General features: G+C 45.8%; 1 protein-coding gene across 6 annotated transcripts in view; it reads right to left on the reverse strand.

Annotated features, from left to right (window-relative positions):
- The window catches only part of TNRC6B (trinucleotide repeat containing 6B), a 180,068-nt gene that overhangs the window by 112,883 nt on the left and 53,154 nt on the right, over positions 1–14,031 (reverse strand). For all 6 annotated transcript variants that reach the window (XM_012720494.1, XM_012720491.1, XM_012720493.1 and 3 more), the window contains exon 4: positions 3,371–3,438. In XM_012720494.1, coding sequence (XP_012575948.1) covers positions 3,371–3,438 — 68 coding nt within the window. The remainder of the gene's footprint in view (positions 1–3,370; positions 3,439–14,031) is intronic.

Genomic DNA, 14,031 nt, shown 5'->3' on the forward strand with positions numbered 1-14,031 from the left:
TGATCTAAATATTCAGTTTAGCACAACTATTCCTCCAGATCAAAGGTCAGTTATTTTTCACGAATGTGTTACATGCAGAGCTGTCTATTACTAGAATTCAGTTGTATGGGAATAAACACCACAGATATAATGTTGTCAAGACTACTAGAACCTGGATAAAGTGACGTAAGCAGCAAGGAGAATGGCGCAGGTCACCTAACCAAGAAAAAAAAATCAGTCCGAATTCTCATAAGAACTTACTCTGTGGTCTTGTGTAAATTAAGTTGTCCTGTGCTCCATCTGATTTCCTAAAGGAAACAGTGGAGGGCCTTCCCTGGTAGCGCTTCAGGTTAGAGCGCAGCACTACGAAACTATTCTCAGCCACTGCAGCACCAGATCAATCCCCTGCCAGGGAGTGACCCCAGGGTGCAGCAGACCTCTCCTGTCTCGCTGCTCCCCTCAGCAGTGGATTTCAGTGGATCCACCTGTCCTACTCCCCAGTCTGTCTCTGGTGAGTCCTCTGGTCTATACTCCAATCCTTGTATCATAAATAAATAAATCTTTAAAAAGAAAACTAAGGATATTTTATCATGTTTAGGTAGGGAAGACTTCTCTAATCAAGCATAAAACACAGAAGCCATAAAGGGTAATCAATTTTACTATATAAAAATTTCAAAGGTTTATTAGCATGAAATATACCCCAGTGTTAAAACATTAAGGCTGGGAGACAATATTTAAAACATCTCAGCAGGCAGTAGTTAATATCGATATTTTATAAATGGCTCCCACACAGCTGTAAAAAAAAAAATCCGATAGAAAAATGGGGATAATATGTAAATAGGTAATACACGAAAAAAAAAATCAATGTGCAATAAACTAAAGATACTCCATCTCATTAGTAACTATAAAAATAAAATTAAAACAATAAAATATTAAAGTGGCAGAATTTTAAAGATACATGACAATGGCAAAGCTTTTTGGGAAGGCCATTTGATAGCAGCAACCTTCGTATAAAAACATGGAACCAAAGAGCTTCACCTTTAGAAATCTAGTCTACAGAAATTTACCTATAATCATCAGAGAAGTAAAAGCCACCAGACATAGCCTGGGGAAGGACTGTGGTATGTCCCCCCGACGGGATGTTTCACAGACATTTAAAAGGAGGGAAGAGACCGCAAAGATGTCAAATTTAAAAAGCAGTCCCAGAAGAATTATACCGGTACAGATAGATTTAGTTGTTTTAACAGATACAGAAAATGTTTAGAAAGATTAGGAGGGGAACGAAGGTGAAAGAAGAGCCTTGTTTTATTTCTGCTGCCAGATTTACATCATTTCTTTTATGATTTAAAAAGTAAAAGAAGGAAGGGGAGTCGCCAAATGAGGACAGCCCTGCGTGGCGCCAGTACTCAGAGAGTCTTCTGGGTGCCTAGAGCCTACTGACCAACATTCAGTCATCCCGTGTCAAGAGCAGTTCTGAGATACAAAAAGAGCTTTGATCTTTTTATTCCTGTTGCCACCAACAAAGGAACAGCGCTCCTCTGCTCCCCACCCCACACGGAGGCGGGCCGGTGCAGCAGGAGGGCCTGGTGAGCAGAGCCACTGCTGCTTGCTTGCTGCAAGGTAGGCCAGCGGGCCAGGCCCAGGGAGGCAGGACGTTTCCAGTCCCTGGGGTCGGCGGGCGCTCTCCAAGAAGCACAAGTTTCATAACCTTTCACTTGGGGGATAGTCAGCACCAGCGGGGTTTCCTGAATATCTGAAGATGCTGATTCAGGACAGGGGTTACCAGAGCAGGTAAAGATAAAGACGGGTCTGTCTGGGAAATGGATACCTTCTAGAGACAGAAGTTTCATCTGTTTTTAAAATAGGCTTCATGCCATTTTCTTTGTTTCCCCCTTATCCAGCCGACTTGGCTTTGGGCAACTGCAGTTTTGCTAAACACAGTACTTTTCAGGAACACGGCTTCCTAGGCAGCAAAGAATTGGATTAGAGAGAGAGTATAAACACTTCCAAGTCAGAGGGATCTGAGTTCGAGTGCTACTCTCCATTTCAAGCTGCCCACGGGCGAGCGGCCGGCCCTGCTCTACGTAGTGATGAGAACAGCAAATGCAGTGCCCAATATGAGCAGTTAGCCACGGGAAGCCCTCTTCAGAGGGGAGGGTCGGTTTTTAAGACCCCTGATGAGAGAGTGGGGTTGGGTGGGGGAGCAAAGAGAGGCTCCTGCGATGTTCACATAATGCCACTGGGGCTTGATGCAGACACAGTAACTTCCCCAAGATGAACTGACCGCCTCTGCCCGTGCAGAATATAAGCACATTTGACAGGATACAGCAGAGTTAGGATTTATATTGTAAGCTATTTTTAAAACAGCCTGGTTGGCAAATTAAACCAGCTGTGAAAATATCCTGGTTTCCATTCACAACAAATAGGAGAAACACTCTCCGCAGTGAACCTGGCCTGTGGCAGTGTGCACGTTCTGCACAGTGCATTCCTCAGGGCTGCAGGCATACTTTTCAGAAGACACAACAAGACTAAATTATTTTCTAGGAAAAAAAAAAAAAGGCATGAGAACAAAGTTTCTCTCTATAGATTTTCAGTAAATTCCATGAATCTCTGTCCCCTCAATTTAAGAGACTACTACTGTCTGAATTTAAAAAATCATAGTGATGACAGTCCTTTAAGCCAGTTTTAACTATTTTTCCTCTAAAAGGGCATATGAAACACCAGTCTGCACTGCAACACAACTTTTCACGTTCTGAGGCAGAGGGAGGGAGGGAAAAATAATCTCACTGCCATTGAGAAGCTACCCAGGGGACTTGCAATTTCAAGTTTAAGACTTATCACTCTTTAAGAAGGCAAGAGAGAGCGTCTGAATTATTTAGAATGTTGGTAGAGTTATATTATTTATAATTCCTGTCCCTTTAGAGAAACAAAGATTTGTTATTTAAACAAAGATCAGAAGTATAAACAACTAAATGGAATAGAATTTCAGGAAGTACTTTTCAAATAAATTCACACTTGGAATGCAGGGAAAGAGTTGATTAATTTAGTTCACTTCATAAAGACATTGCTAGAAAAGGAGGTACCATTTTACACTTCCTTTGGAAGTCAACCAGACTGAATTAGTTCAATTTGGAATGTCCTGAGCCTTAAAGCCTTCGCTAACGCGTAACATAAATTTTGATTAGTCAAGTGTGAAAACCCACAAAGCCAACTTTCTTGTCTCTCCAGTTCGTCTGTCTATAAATAGAAGCGACACTCTAGCAGCCACCAAGCAACTGGTGAGCGCCACAAAGCGCCCAATGTATACATCCCTCAGCAGGCTCCAGGCAAGTTTGACCCACGCTTTCGGAAGGTCTGCAGTAGGAGCCTTTTAAAATAAACTGTGACTCACTGTTTGCTTTCTTCACCAGGAGGTGGAGTCTTGCCATGCCCTTCCATTACAAAATCCTCCTGTTCCACCTGCAAAAGAAGCATCACAGGTCAGCAGGAGGCACACCAGGACGCACCCCCACCCCCACTCCCAGAGCTGGCCCTCTGCAGTCCCAGGGGTCATGGCACTGCAGTGCCTGGCACAGAAGTGGGATCAACAGTTTTCGATTTCCAGTTTTGCTTGACGGTATTTTTCCTTGGGTGACAAGATTTACAGAATAAAAAGGAAGTAGGTAGATTTACAAATTACCTATCACAAAGGATTAACATCTTGAGTAGAATGAAGAATTACTTAAGTTAGTAACAAAAAACACAACCTCCCAGAAAAGTTTACAAAATAATTGAGTCAGGATTCACCAAAGGGGATGTATAAATATCCCTAAACATACAGAAAGATGTTCGACCTCATGTCAATCAGGAAAATGAAAATTCAAATCACAAAGACATACCATTTCAAACTACCTGGTTAGCTAAAATTAAAGAGTTGGATAATATCAAGTGTTGCCGAGGACCCAGAGCTGCGGCAGCTCTCACCACCCCTTCCTGGGGGAGGGAAAGCTTGCTGCTCTCTGGCCTACCTGATTTTTCATATGTATTCATCCTACACATTAGTGGATACACTTCTAGGTATATATCTACCCTAAAACGCACTTGAACATATCATCCATATTTTAACAATATCATTCTTAACAGAAAAAATACAAAAATAAACAGCCTTCAATAGTAAAAGAAGTAAGTAGGCTACAGAGTTTTCAAATAATTAAATATTACATGTATGGAAATAAATGAACTACAGAAACTACACACCTCAACCTGGATTGGGTATAAAAACCATAATACTGGGTGAGAGAAGCAAAGATACATAGCGAGTATAATTCCATCAATATAAGGTTCAAATATATACATCTTTAAACCTGTGTATACTTAGATATACATATATACATGCATGCATATACATGCACATACATGTACACACATACATGTGTGTGTGTATTTAAGAACCATAAAGAAAAAGGAAAGGGAATGGCTAATACAAATTTAGGCCAGTGAGTATCTTAGGAGGGAGGGAGAAAATGTGGCCACGAAGGGCCACAAGGGAGGTCGTGGGTTTCCCTGTGTTCTATTTCTTGGCCCACGCAGTAGTTACATGGCTCTTGGCTTTAGAATCATGCCTTGAGCTGCAGTTTTTTTCTTTTCTCTTCGATATGTGTGGTTTATTTCTCGATATAAATTTTCAAAGGAACACAGAAGCAAGTTCCTACTTCAGGGAGTTAACTGATCAGTAAGAAGGACAAGGACATTTGACCTCTGCACATGGGGACTGTACGGCGTCCGTTCTGTGAGCCCCCCCAAAGGCACCATTCTGTGAACCGCCCCCCCCCAGGCATGATCTGAAAAGAAATCAGATGGGATTATTCCCAACTTAGAAAAAACAGTCAGCTTCTTATGGGACCTAGAGACCTGGAGACACACAGCTACTCACCAACTGTGCCACCCTATAAAACACCAGGCTTTCCAGCTCTTCCTTCTGCACCAGGTCTCACTTCTCAGGAATGCTGGAGAACTGGGAGCACGTGAAGAGGCTACCATTCCCAAAGGGCAGAAGAATGGGGAGGTTTGCTTTGTTTGCATTAAAAAGAGAAAGTGGAGGGAGTGCAGGCAAGGACAAAAGGCACACACTGCGCGCCAGAGAGTCTGCAGGGATCTTTTCTACGGACTCCTGGTTCCTCAGCCCTTAGGGCTTTGCAAGGAGGGGAGGAATCTCGGGTCCTAAGTCTACGCTGGAGCTAAAAACTCTGGAAGGAAATGCACAAAATTGTCCGCCTTCCTTCCTTCACCCCACCCAGCTACCAGGTTGCTGATAGAACTTCCGAGAAACTAGGGGTGATCTTGAGCCTGTCGTGGTAACAAGAGAATATACGTCAGCGAAAAAATAAAATCCCTGGGCCTTGCATTTTGTCACTTTATGCACTTAACTGTGCAAATGTCAAGCTTTGAAATTAGAGAAAAAGGTGACAGAATGTTTAAATTTATTAAGCTTCTTAGCACCTCAAGCCTTCATCATTTTCTCAAAGGACTATTCTGCCACTAATAGGTATTAGGAAAGTTTCTTGACCTGCCATCTTTAAACCCCACCCCACCCCCACCCCCAGTTGAGATGTAAATCATGGACTTGAGCCTTGCTTTTTAGTGAGTCAGTTTCTAATTCAGCACAATGACGATGACAGGCCAAGGCCAGGGCTTGGGCAACCTCCTCTTCACTGGCTTCTGGATCCCAACTTCAGCCTCCATGTTTTGCGTGTCTTCTTTGCTCGAATGGCCCACTAGGTCCACAATGTAACATCATCGTGGCCCTTAATTTCCTCTCCTTTCTAAAGCCCTTATCTCTGTGAATGACAAGATCATTCACTAAGGTCCCTAAGCAGGACAGCGAGAACTGCACAAAATTGTCTGCCTTCCTTCCTTCACCCCACCCTGTTCAGCACTAAGTCCCATGGCTTCTCTAAATCACTCTCATCGCTCCTCCTTCCTCCCTTTTAACGATCATAATCAGGCCAGCTTTTCTAGATCTCACTACTTCCAAAACCTCTGGTCTTTTCGCTTCTGAGTTTCTTGTCACTTCAAATCATCCTCCAAATCACTTTCATCAAACAGGCTTTGTGAAATGCAAATCTGATCACAGGGCTCTCCTCACAATCCTTCACAGGCATCTGCCCCTCCCTGAGGGATGAAAGGAGTTCACTTGCTTACATGATCTTCCCACCTGCCCAGCGACTCGTCCACGCCCACGCTGACCCCTGGCCCAGCATGCACCCTGCCCCTCCACCTTGTGAGCCCACAGAAAGTGGACCCTCTTCCAGAAGCCTGGAAGCGCCGTTAGTGCCAATTCAGATGCTCTTCCCCAGAGACACCCTCTCCTTCACGCCAGGTCGCCTTTTCTCACTCCCCGTCACCTCAGGCAATAAAAACAGTCCAGAGAGGTCCCAGGCCTCACTGCTACTTCATTTTTCCCTCAGGTCTCTCCACATTGTTGCCCACATCAGTGCTACAAATTCCCCCTCCCCCCACTTCTGGGCTCACCCTGATGGTTCCACCACTCCTCCCCGTGACATCATTTTCTGGAGTTTCACTACTTCTATTCATAAAACTCACAGCATATCCTCACCTTTTCTTGACTACTGTTTTATTCATTAAATGGTGTTTACGAACTGAGTGCTGGGAGGAGATAATGGTGAAGATGACAGTCTCTCCCTGCAACAAACTTACCTTAGTAGGAATCACAAGCAAAAAGCTGGCCAGTGACCACACAATGTGGGCACCAACCTGGCAACACGGGAAGGTGCTGACCTCATCAACTAGAGGGGTCAGATGCCTCTCTGCCCACTAGATGGGTCAGCCTGGTCCCCATCTCCTTTCCACTGCCAGGAAATAGCAGAACTCCGAGGCAGGGCTCAGGGCCGCAGCACACCCAGGACTGTGGACTGTGATGTCCAACTTGGACCCCGTGACCCCTTCTCATACCCCCACACTCCCGTCCCCTGTGCCCCGGCCCTGTGAAGCTGCTAGGAGAATTCACTGTGACTTCCAGTGTTTTCCTCAGGGTCAGCCACTCAGAGCCTCGGCGGCAGGTAAATTTTCTCCCTCACTCTTCCATCTGCTCACCACCACCTTGTTCTCGGGGCGGGGGTGGGGGGGGGGGGGGCCCCTGTCCTGCCCGCCTCTCTGCTTTCCTCCCCTGCTCCTGGGAGCACAGAGCCTGGCTGGAGAAGGCTACAGAAAGGGTCCTTTTCACGTGTGCCAATCCCCTTCCACTAGGTACTCGTGTTTCGGCGTCTGCCTGGAAGCTCGTCTTCATCCCGTCTGGGGTGAACTTCTAGTCACCTTTCAAAGACTGGTTCAAAAGTTACTTTTTTTCTGGGGAGCACTTTTTCCGACTCCCCCGCTCTTCTGAGGGAAAGCTGCCCAAGGAGCCTTTTCCTCTCACCTCAGAGGCCTAGCCCAGCTGTGATCCTTTACCTATCTCCTTCCAGGTGAGGCTGGGAGGAAAACAATGTCACCTTTGTCTGTGTATTCCAGAGCCCAACACAGCCTTTCTTGTCGGTCTTTCATTCATTCAACACACCTCTGAAAGCTGCCTGTGTGCAGCTGACTGCACCACATTCTGGCCTTTACCCCACCCTTTCTGCTCGTCCGCCAGCCAGCAGGCATCTCCTCAGTCATGCCAGTGGTCGTGGGGGCCCGTCTCACACGGAGGCCACTGCTTTGCCTTCTCGGCGCTGCGGCATGAACCGCACTGTTACTCATTGTTGCCCCACACTGCTCGGCAAGCCTCACTTCCTCACAACATTCTACATTCACACCTCACGCCACGCTGCGCCTCTGGGATCTCACTACCTCAACAGCCCTCTGCCTCCAGCGCCTCCGCCCTCTCAACCTGCAAAGTCTGTGATTTCCTCTGTCCTGGAAAATTATTTTTGGCCTAATAATCCCTCTAAATACCCTCCCAACTTTGCCTTTCCCTTTGCACCCTAATTCCTAAAAGAATAAACTGCACCCCGATGCTTTCATGCCCTCTCACTGACCTAATTTTTAAAATTTAAATGTACTGAAGTTACGGATGTGACTTTAAAAGTCAAGTAATAGCACGAGGTTATAAACAAAAGCAGCCCTCTCCTCTCCCACCACACACAGCCGCCATCCCTCCTCCTCACAGAAGTCATCGGGTTTCTTGTCCAAATCAACATGCGCCTAGAAGGGCTGTCACTGAGTAAACAGCACACAGGAATCACACGGCGCAGTATAATTAAATTTCCTTTCTTGTACAATTTCTGATTTTCCTTGGAACTGTCAATTACCACTGCCTCTTACTCTTTCCATTTTTTCGGCTTAGGACTTATTATGTATTTTTCACTAATTCATCCTCAAACTCTCCAACTGAGCTGTAAGTCTCCTTTTAATAAATTCAAACACTTCTGTTAATCTATCAGTTCACTCCAGTCTTGGAGACACTCCTCAGGGGTTTCCCTGTTCCAGTCTGGAGTGTCTGTTCTCCAGGCTGCTAAATAGCTGACACCTTGCCAGAACTGTCTCTCCCCTTCCTCTCCGGCATTCCCGCTCGCTCTCCTACGTGCAACATCTGTTTCCCAGACCCGCTGTCTTCCTCTCTCATCGGGCTTACTCCCTGGTTAGGTGGACCATATAATCCAGTGATTTCCTGACACGTGATATATGAGAGGTGAATTTTTTAAGACCGCCAATGACTGGACTGTCCTTCATTTATTCATACATAGAATTAACATTCAGAGTTTTGTTTTTTAACCCACCTATATGAGCAATACAGAGGTTCAAGTTAGTAAACACTTTTCCCACAACTTTGGAAAGCCGTGCTCCTCCGGCTTGCACCGTCCAGGGCCACACACAGAAGTTCCGTATCTTCCAAACCCTGGAGATTTGGAAATCACCTCTCTTCTCTAGAAACGTAGGCTATATCTCCTCAGTTTTCTACAACTGCAAAGTACTAAATAGGTGCTTGCAGTTTTAAAACTTAGGCTCTTCAGGGTTGGCACATTTTTCTCTGCTTATTTATTTGAATATTTTATCTCCCACAATTTCTTTTCTCTCAGGAACTCATGTTATTCAGTGTTGAATTTATGGTATCGATTTATTATTTTCTTCTTTGTCTTTCCATTTTTATCACTTTGATGTTTTATTTGCTTCTCTAGAAGATTCAGCTTTATCTGTTACTGCTAATTTTTAAATATATATGCAATATTCCTGTAATTTGCAGGACCTGCTTTGGTGTTGGCTATTTCTTTGTTTCAGTGCACTGGTTTGGATATGTCTATTTGCTTTGCTGAAATACATGCTCACATATGGAGCTTTAGTCCCAGGTCTGACAAAAACCATTTACCAAACAAACAAGTCCGCAGAAGCAGCGATGAGAGCTCCAAGCAGGGAACCGAGCTCGCTTTCATGGGCGCTCCTCTGGTCGAGTCGCCCCGGAACTTAAGTCCCATTTCTATTCTGCATTTCCCCACCACCACCAATGCTATCCCTTTCCTCTCTCCCCCAGCAACCTCGGAAACCTCATTTGGTTTACTTGAGTCTGCAAAAATTTTTTTTTAAGATTTATTTATTTATGCATACAAGAACTGGGGTACAGGCCACAGGTGGTGGTGGGGTGAAAGGATTCACCAGAGACAGAGTGGGGAGCAGAAAAGGCTGACTGACAAAGGACACTGCTGAGGAAGCGAACTCATGCTGCAGTGGCTTTAGCTTCTTAGTGCTGTGCTTTAACTGCCGCGCCACCAGGGAGGGCCCCACTGTTAGCTTTTAAAGGAAAATCCAGATCACTTTCCAAAATGGTTGCACCAGTTCACATCCCCACCAACCAGAGCGGTGGGTCCCCTTTCTCTACATCCTTCCTCTCTGAGACTGTCATTGGGGGTCTTTTCACAAGGCGCCCTGCTCACAGACGCGAGGGGGCATCTCATTGTGGGTTTGCATCTCTCATGAGAAGTGGTGATGAGCACGTCTCCGTGTTCCCACGGGCCTCCTGGGCGTCCCCTTTGATGAACTGTCCGTTTGAAGCTAATGCCATTTATTAACTGGTTTTCTTTTAATTGTTGTCTTTGTAAGGTTTTTACACATTTCATTTGTATAACACGTAAATACTTCCTCCCATTCGTAAAGCCATACAGCACATATCTTTTTAATCTATATATATATATAAAACAAAATATATAAACAAAACCAAACTATATGTATTTTGCTGTGTAAAAAGTTTTTTAATTTGAGATAATCTCAGTTGTTTATTTTTGCTTTTACTTCCCTTAACACAGGGGTCAAGTCTCCAAAAACCTCATTTTCAGTGATGTCTCTTCAATAAATGGTGATGGGAAAACAGGACAGTCACGCAAAAGAGCGAGATGGTAGGTACCACTCTCTTACACCATATTCAAAATCACCTCAAAAATGGATTAAAGGTTGGCCCTCCCTGGTGGCGCAGCGGGTTAAAGCACAGCACTGAGAATCTGAGGCCACTTCCGCATGAGTTCGATTCCCGCCTGCCGCCTGCCCCGAAGGAGACCACATGGCGAGCCAGACCTCTCCTGGCCCGCCCGCTGCTCCCCTCAGCAGTGTACTTCTTCATTCTGCCTGTTCTGCTCCCCACTCTGTCTCTGGTGAAGCCTCTCACCGCCCCTGAGCCTCTGGCCTGTACCCCAGTTCTGTATGAATAAATAAATAAATCTTTAAAAAAAAAATGGATTAAAGGTTGAATGTAAGACCTGAGACCATAAAACTCCCAGAAGAGACCAGAGGTAACAAGTTCCCTAACATCAGACCTAGGGACGACTTTATACCTGTGACAACCAAAAGCAAAAGCAACAAAAGCAAAACTGAGTAAGTGGAAACTCGATAAACTACAAAGTTGCTGCACCCTCTGCTCCTAGCACCCTCAAACAAACGCGTGCCTGACGGTGGGAGAAGGTGTCTGCAAGACTGATTAGAAGCCAACATCCAAAATATGTAAAGAACTTATACCACTCCGTCGTTAGAAACAAAACAACAACCGAATTTCAAAGTGAGCAGAAGACTCCTTAGACATTTGTAAGGAGACGGACGCGGCCAGCGGCCTGCGAAAGGGGAAGTGGGGCCTGAAGCCGTGGCGAGGTTTCACCTGCTGGAGCTATGGCAAAGCAAGGGAGGGGAAGGGCAGGTGGGGCTGTGAAGAGGGAGCCGAGCACGAAGGGTGGGGACGCACTTCCGGGCAGCCACGTGGACAGGCCCTCCGCCCCAGTGCTCGTAAGCTGGGGTAATACTTGTTTACAGCTGTGTATGATTTCGGAAAACAGGCTGAGACCGCCTAAGATGTTTGTCACCACAGTCACCACTGAAGCACCCAGGGTCCTTTATCAGAGATCATGGGAGGTCCCTGTGGTCCCCACCACCACCCTCCCTTCTTCCCCATCTAGTAGCCTCAACCCTGCAGCCATATCTCCAAGGTTTTATTTAGTTTTTTCATTTCTTTGCTTTGTTTCTCATACTTCACATGAGTGAAATCATCCAGTATTTGTCCTTCTCCTTCTAACGTATTTTGCTCAGTCTAACCCCCTCCAGTTTCATCCATGTTGTCGCAAATGACATGAGCTCATCTTTTTTATGCCTGAGTGGTATTCCACACACCCCACATCTTTAAATCTGCTCCTCTGTCTCTGGGCACTTAGGCTGTTTCCATAACTGGGCTGCTGTAAACAGTGTTGCACGAACACCAGAGTACATGCTTGAATCTGTGGTAGATGGAGTTGCTGGGTCACATGGTATATCTATTGTTATTATTTTGAAAAACCACCACACCTTCCACAGGGGCTGGGCCAGGTTACGTTCCCACCATGCGGCCACACCCTTGCCAACACAGCTGTTTAAGACAGTAGATCTTAAAAGTTCTCATCTCAAGAAACTAAACTGACTACACAGGGGGATGGATGGCAACTAGACTCACTGTGCTAACTCTTTCTGAGAGTACACAAATACTGCAGCCTGGTGCTGACGCTAAAAGCAAACATGACACACCTAGTGGCAGTTATGCTCCAAAAATAATTTTAAGAAGAATTAGATGGAAACAGATTGGTTAGATCGACCATATTCGTTCACTGGAGAATCTGAGTGTCAGGATACAACTATTTCAGACTATCCTCCACATCACAGATCTAAGCAAGCACAAGTCGAAGAAATCCAGTCATCACGGGGAGTGCACATTCCACTCCCGTGCTTTGAAAGTCGACTGCCTGTGTGTGACGCCTGAAGCCAAGTACCAGCTGCAGCCAGCACCAACTCAGCCGTGAGCCAGCCACAGTGGGCACTCGCCGGCCGGGCCTACGGGGGCTGACGTGACAGTCAGACAGTCAAGCTGACAAGACATGAGGCCGTGCCCTCAACACCTCAGAGCAAAGGGCCCTACTGTTCCAAGTCAAGCCATAAAAGGCAGTGAGATATGGTGGTGCTGGCATGCATTTAAATCCATCCATTTGTTCATCCATCCACACCCTTTAATTTTTAGAACAGATTTAGATTAACAAAAAATCTACAAAGATACAGTATTCCCATAAACACCTAACTCTGTCTTCCCTATTGCTAACATCTTACCTTAGTATAGTTATCCCAACGAGCCAATATTGACCCATTATAGTTAGCTAACACCCACTTTATGCAGATTTCCTTCGTTTTATCTTGGGTTCTTGTTCCCCTGGGATCTCACCCAGGCCATCATGTGCCATTCTGCTGCCCTGTCTCCCTGGGTTCCTTCTGGCTGTGAGTTCTCAGACATTTCTCATTTTCCTTGACAGTGGTGAGATGTACCGGTCAGGTACTTTGCTGGCTGTTTCTCTGTTGGGATTTACCTGATGTTTTTCTCCTGATTACACTAAGGTAATGGGTTTGGGGAAGGTGACCGCTGTGGTAAAACCCCCCTTGATCACATGGTCACGACTCCTCACAGCCGATGCTGACCTTGCCCAGGGGGCTGGGACAGGCTTGGCTGGCAGATTTCCAGATGAGGTGCCTGCACAATTACATGGAGCTCTTGTCCAGGAGGCTGCGACAGTGGCTTTACTCCACAACGTTTTGGTGTGGTTGCAGATACCCCAAATGACTACACAGCGCCTCCTACCACACGTAACCATTTCCGTATCCTGCAAATGGCTCCTGCTTCTAGGGCTTACATGCTCCAGCCTACCCACTCACCAGGCAACCAACACAACAAATAAGAGCCCCCCGCTGGAGTGTTACTCACTCCACTGAGGAGCTTCTTTCCAGAAAGAACTCACAGCTTCTCTAGCTCCTAAGGCACATGGCTGACTCCATGACCACACCTCTACTGAGCGGTCACCTCTTTCTACGACAGCAGAAGTTCCCAGTGGATAGAAATCAAGGCTGATGTGATTTTGCATGCCACACCTAGGTGCTCAATGAATTAAATACATAACTAAATGCCTATTAATGTGTGTAATTTTTTAAATTTTATCTCAGAAAGAGAGAGAAGGTTCAACAGAAAGAAGCAGCCATGGTCAGAGAGGTGTTGGTAAATCCATGCCAGACCTTGAACCTCCCTCACAATGGACACTTGCCCCTGCAGGAGTGAGTGCTGAGAGACCTGGTCAGCAAGGCCAGGCTGCCCAGGACATTTCAGGCCAATGTGTCAAAAAAAAACACAAACAGCAAACAGACTAGGTGCCCTGAGTCTCCCCAAGAGAATCAGCTTCGGACTTCCTGATACGTCATCAACAGCCTTTTCCAGAACACAACATTCATATTCAACTTCTGAAATGATGGAATGACAAGGCAGATGTATGGCTTCCTATGTCCGTTCTATTGCATTCCTCTCCCACACATACAGCAGGGAAATCAAAAAAGCCCTGAAGTGATTCTTGGGAGAACACAAGGAAGAGTCGCTGTGCCCCTAGAGGACCTCTGCAGGGGTTGCTGACGTTTTACATTACCCGCAACTGTCAACTTTTCTTCCTGCAGTATTTACAACAGCAGCTCTCATTGAAACAGTAGAACTCTCTGAGAAAGTGACCAGGTTGTACAAAATTGCCTTTGAGTGAGCATTCAGGGGAAAAA

The sequence above is a fragment of the Condylura cristata genome, unplaced genomic scaffold (assembly GCF_000260355.1).
Source record: "Condylura cristata isolate star-nosed mole 26May11 unplaced genomic scaffold, ConCri1.0 scaffold00004, whole genome shotgun sequence".
NCBI lineage: Eukaryota > Metazoa > Chordata > Mammalia > Eulipotyphla > Talpidae > Condylura > Condylura cristata.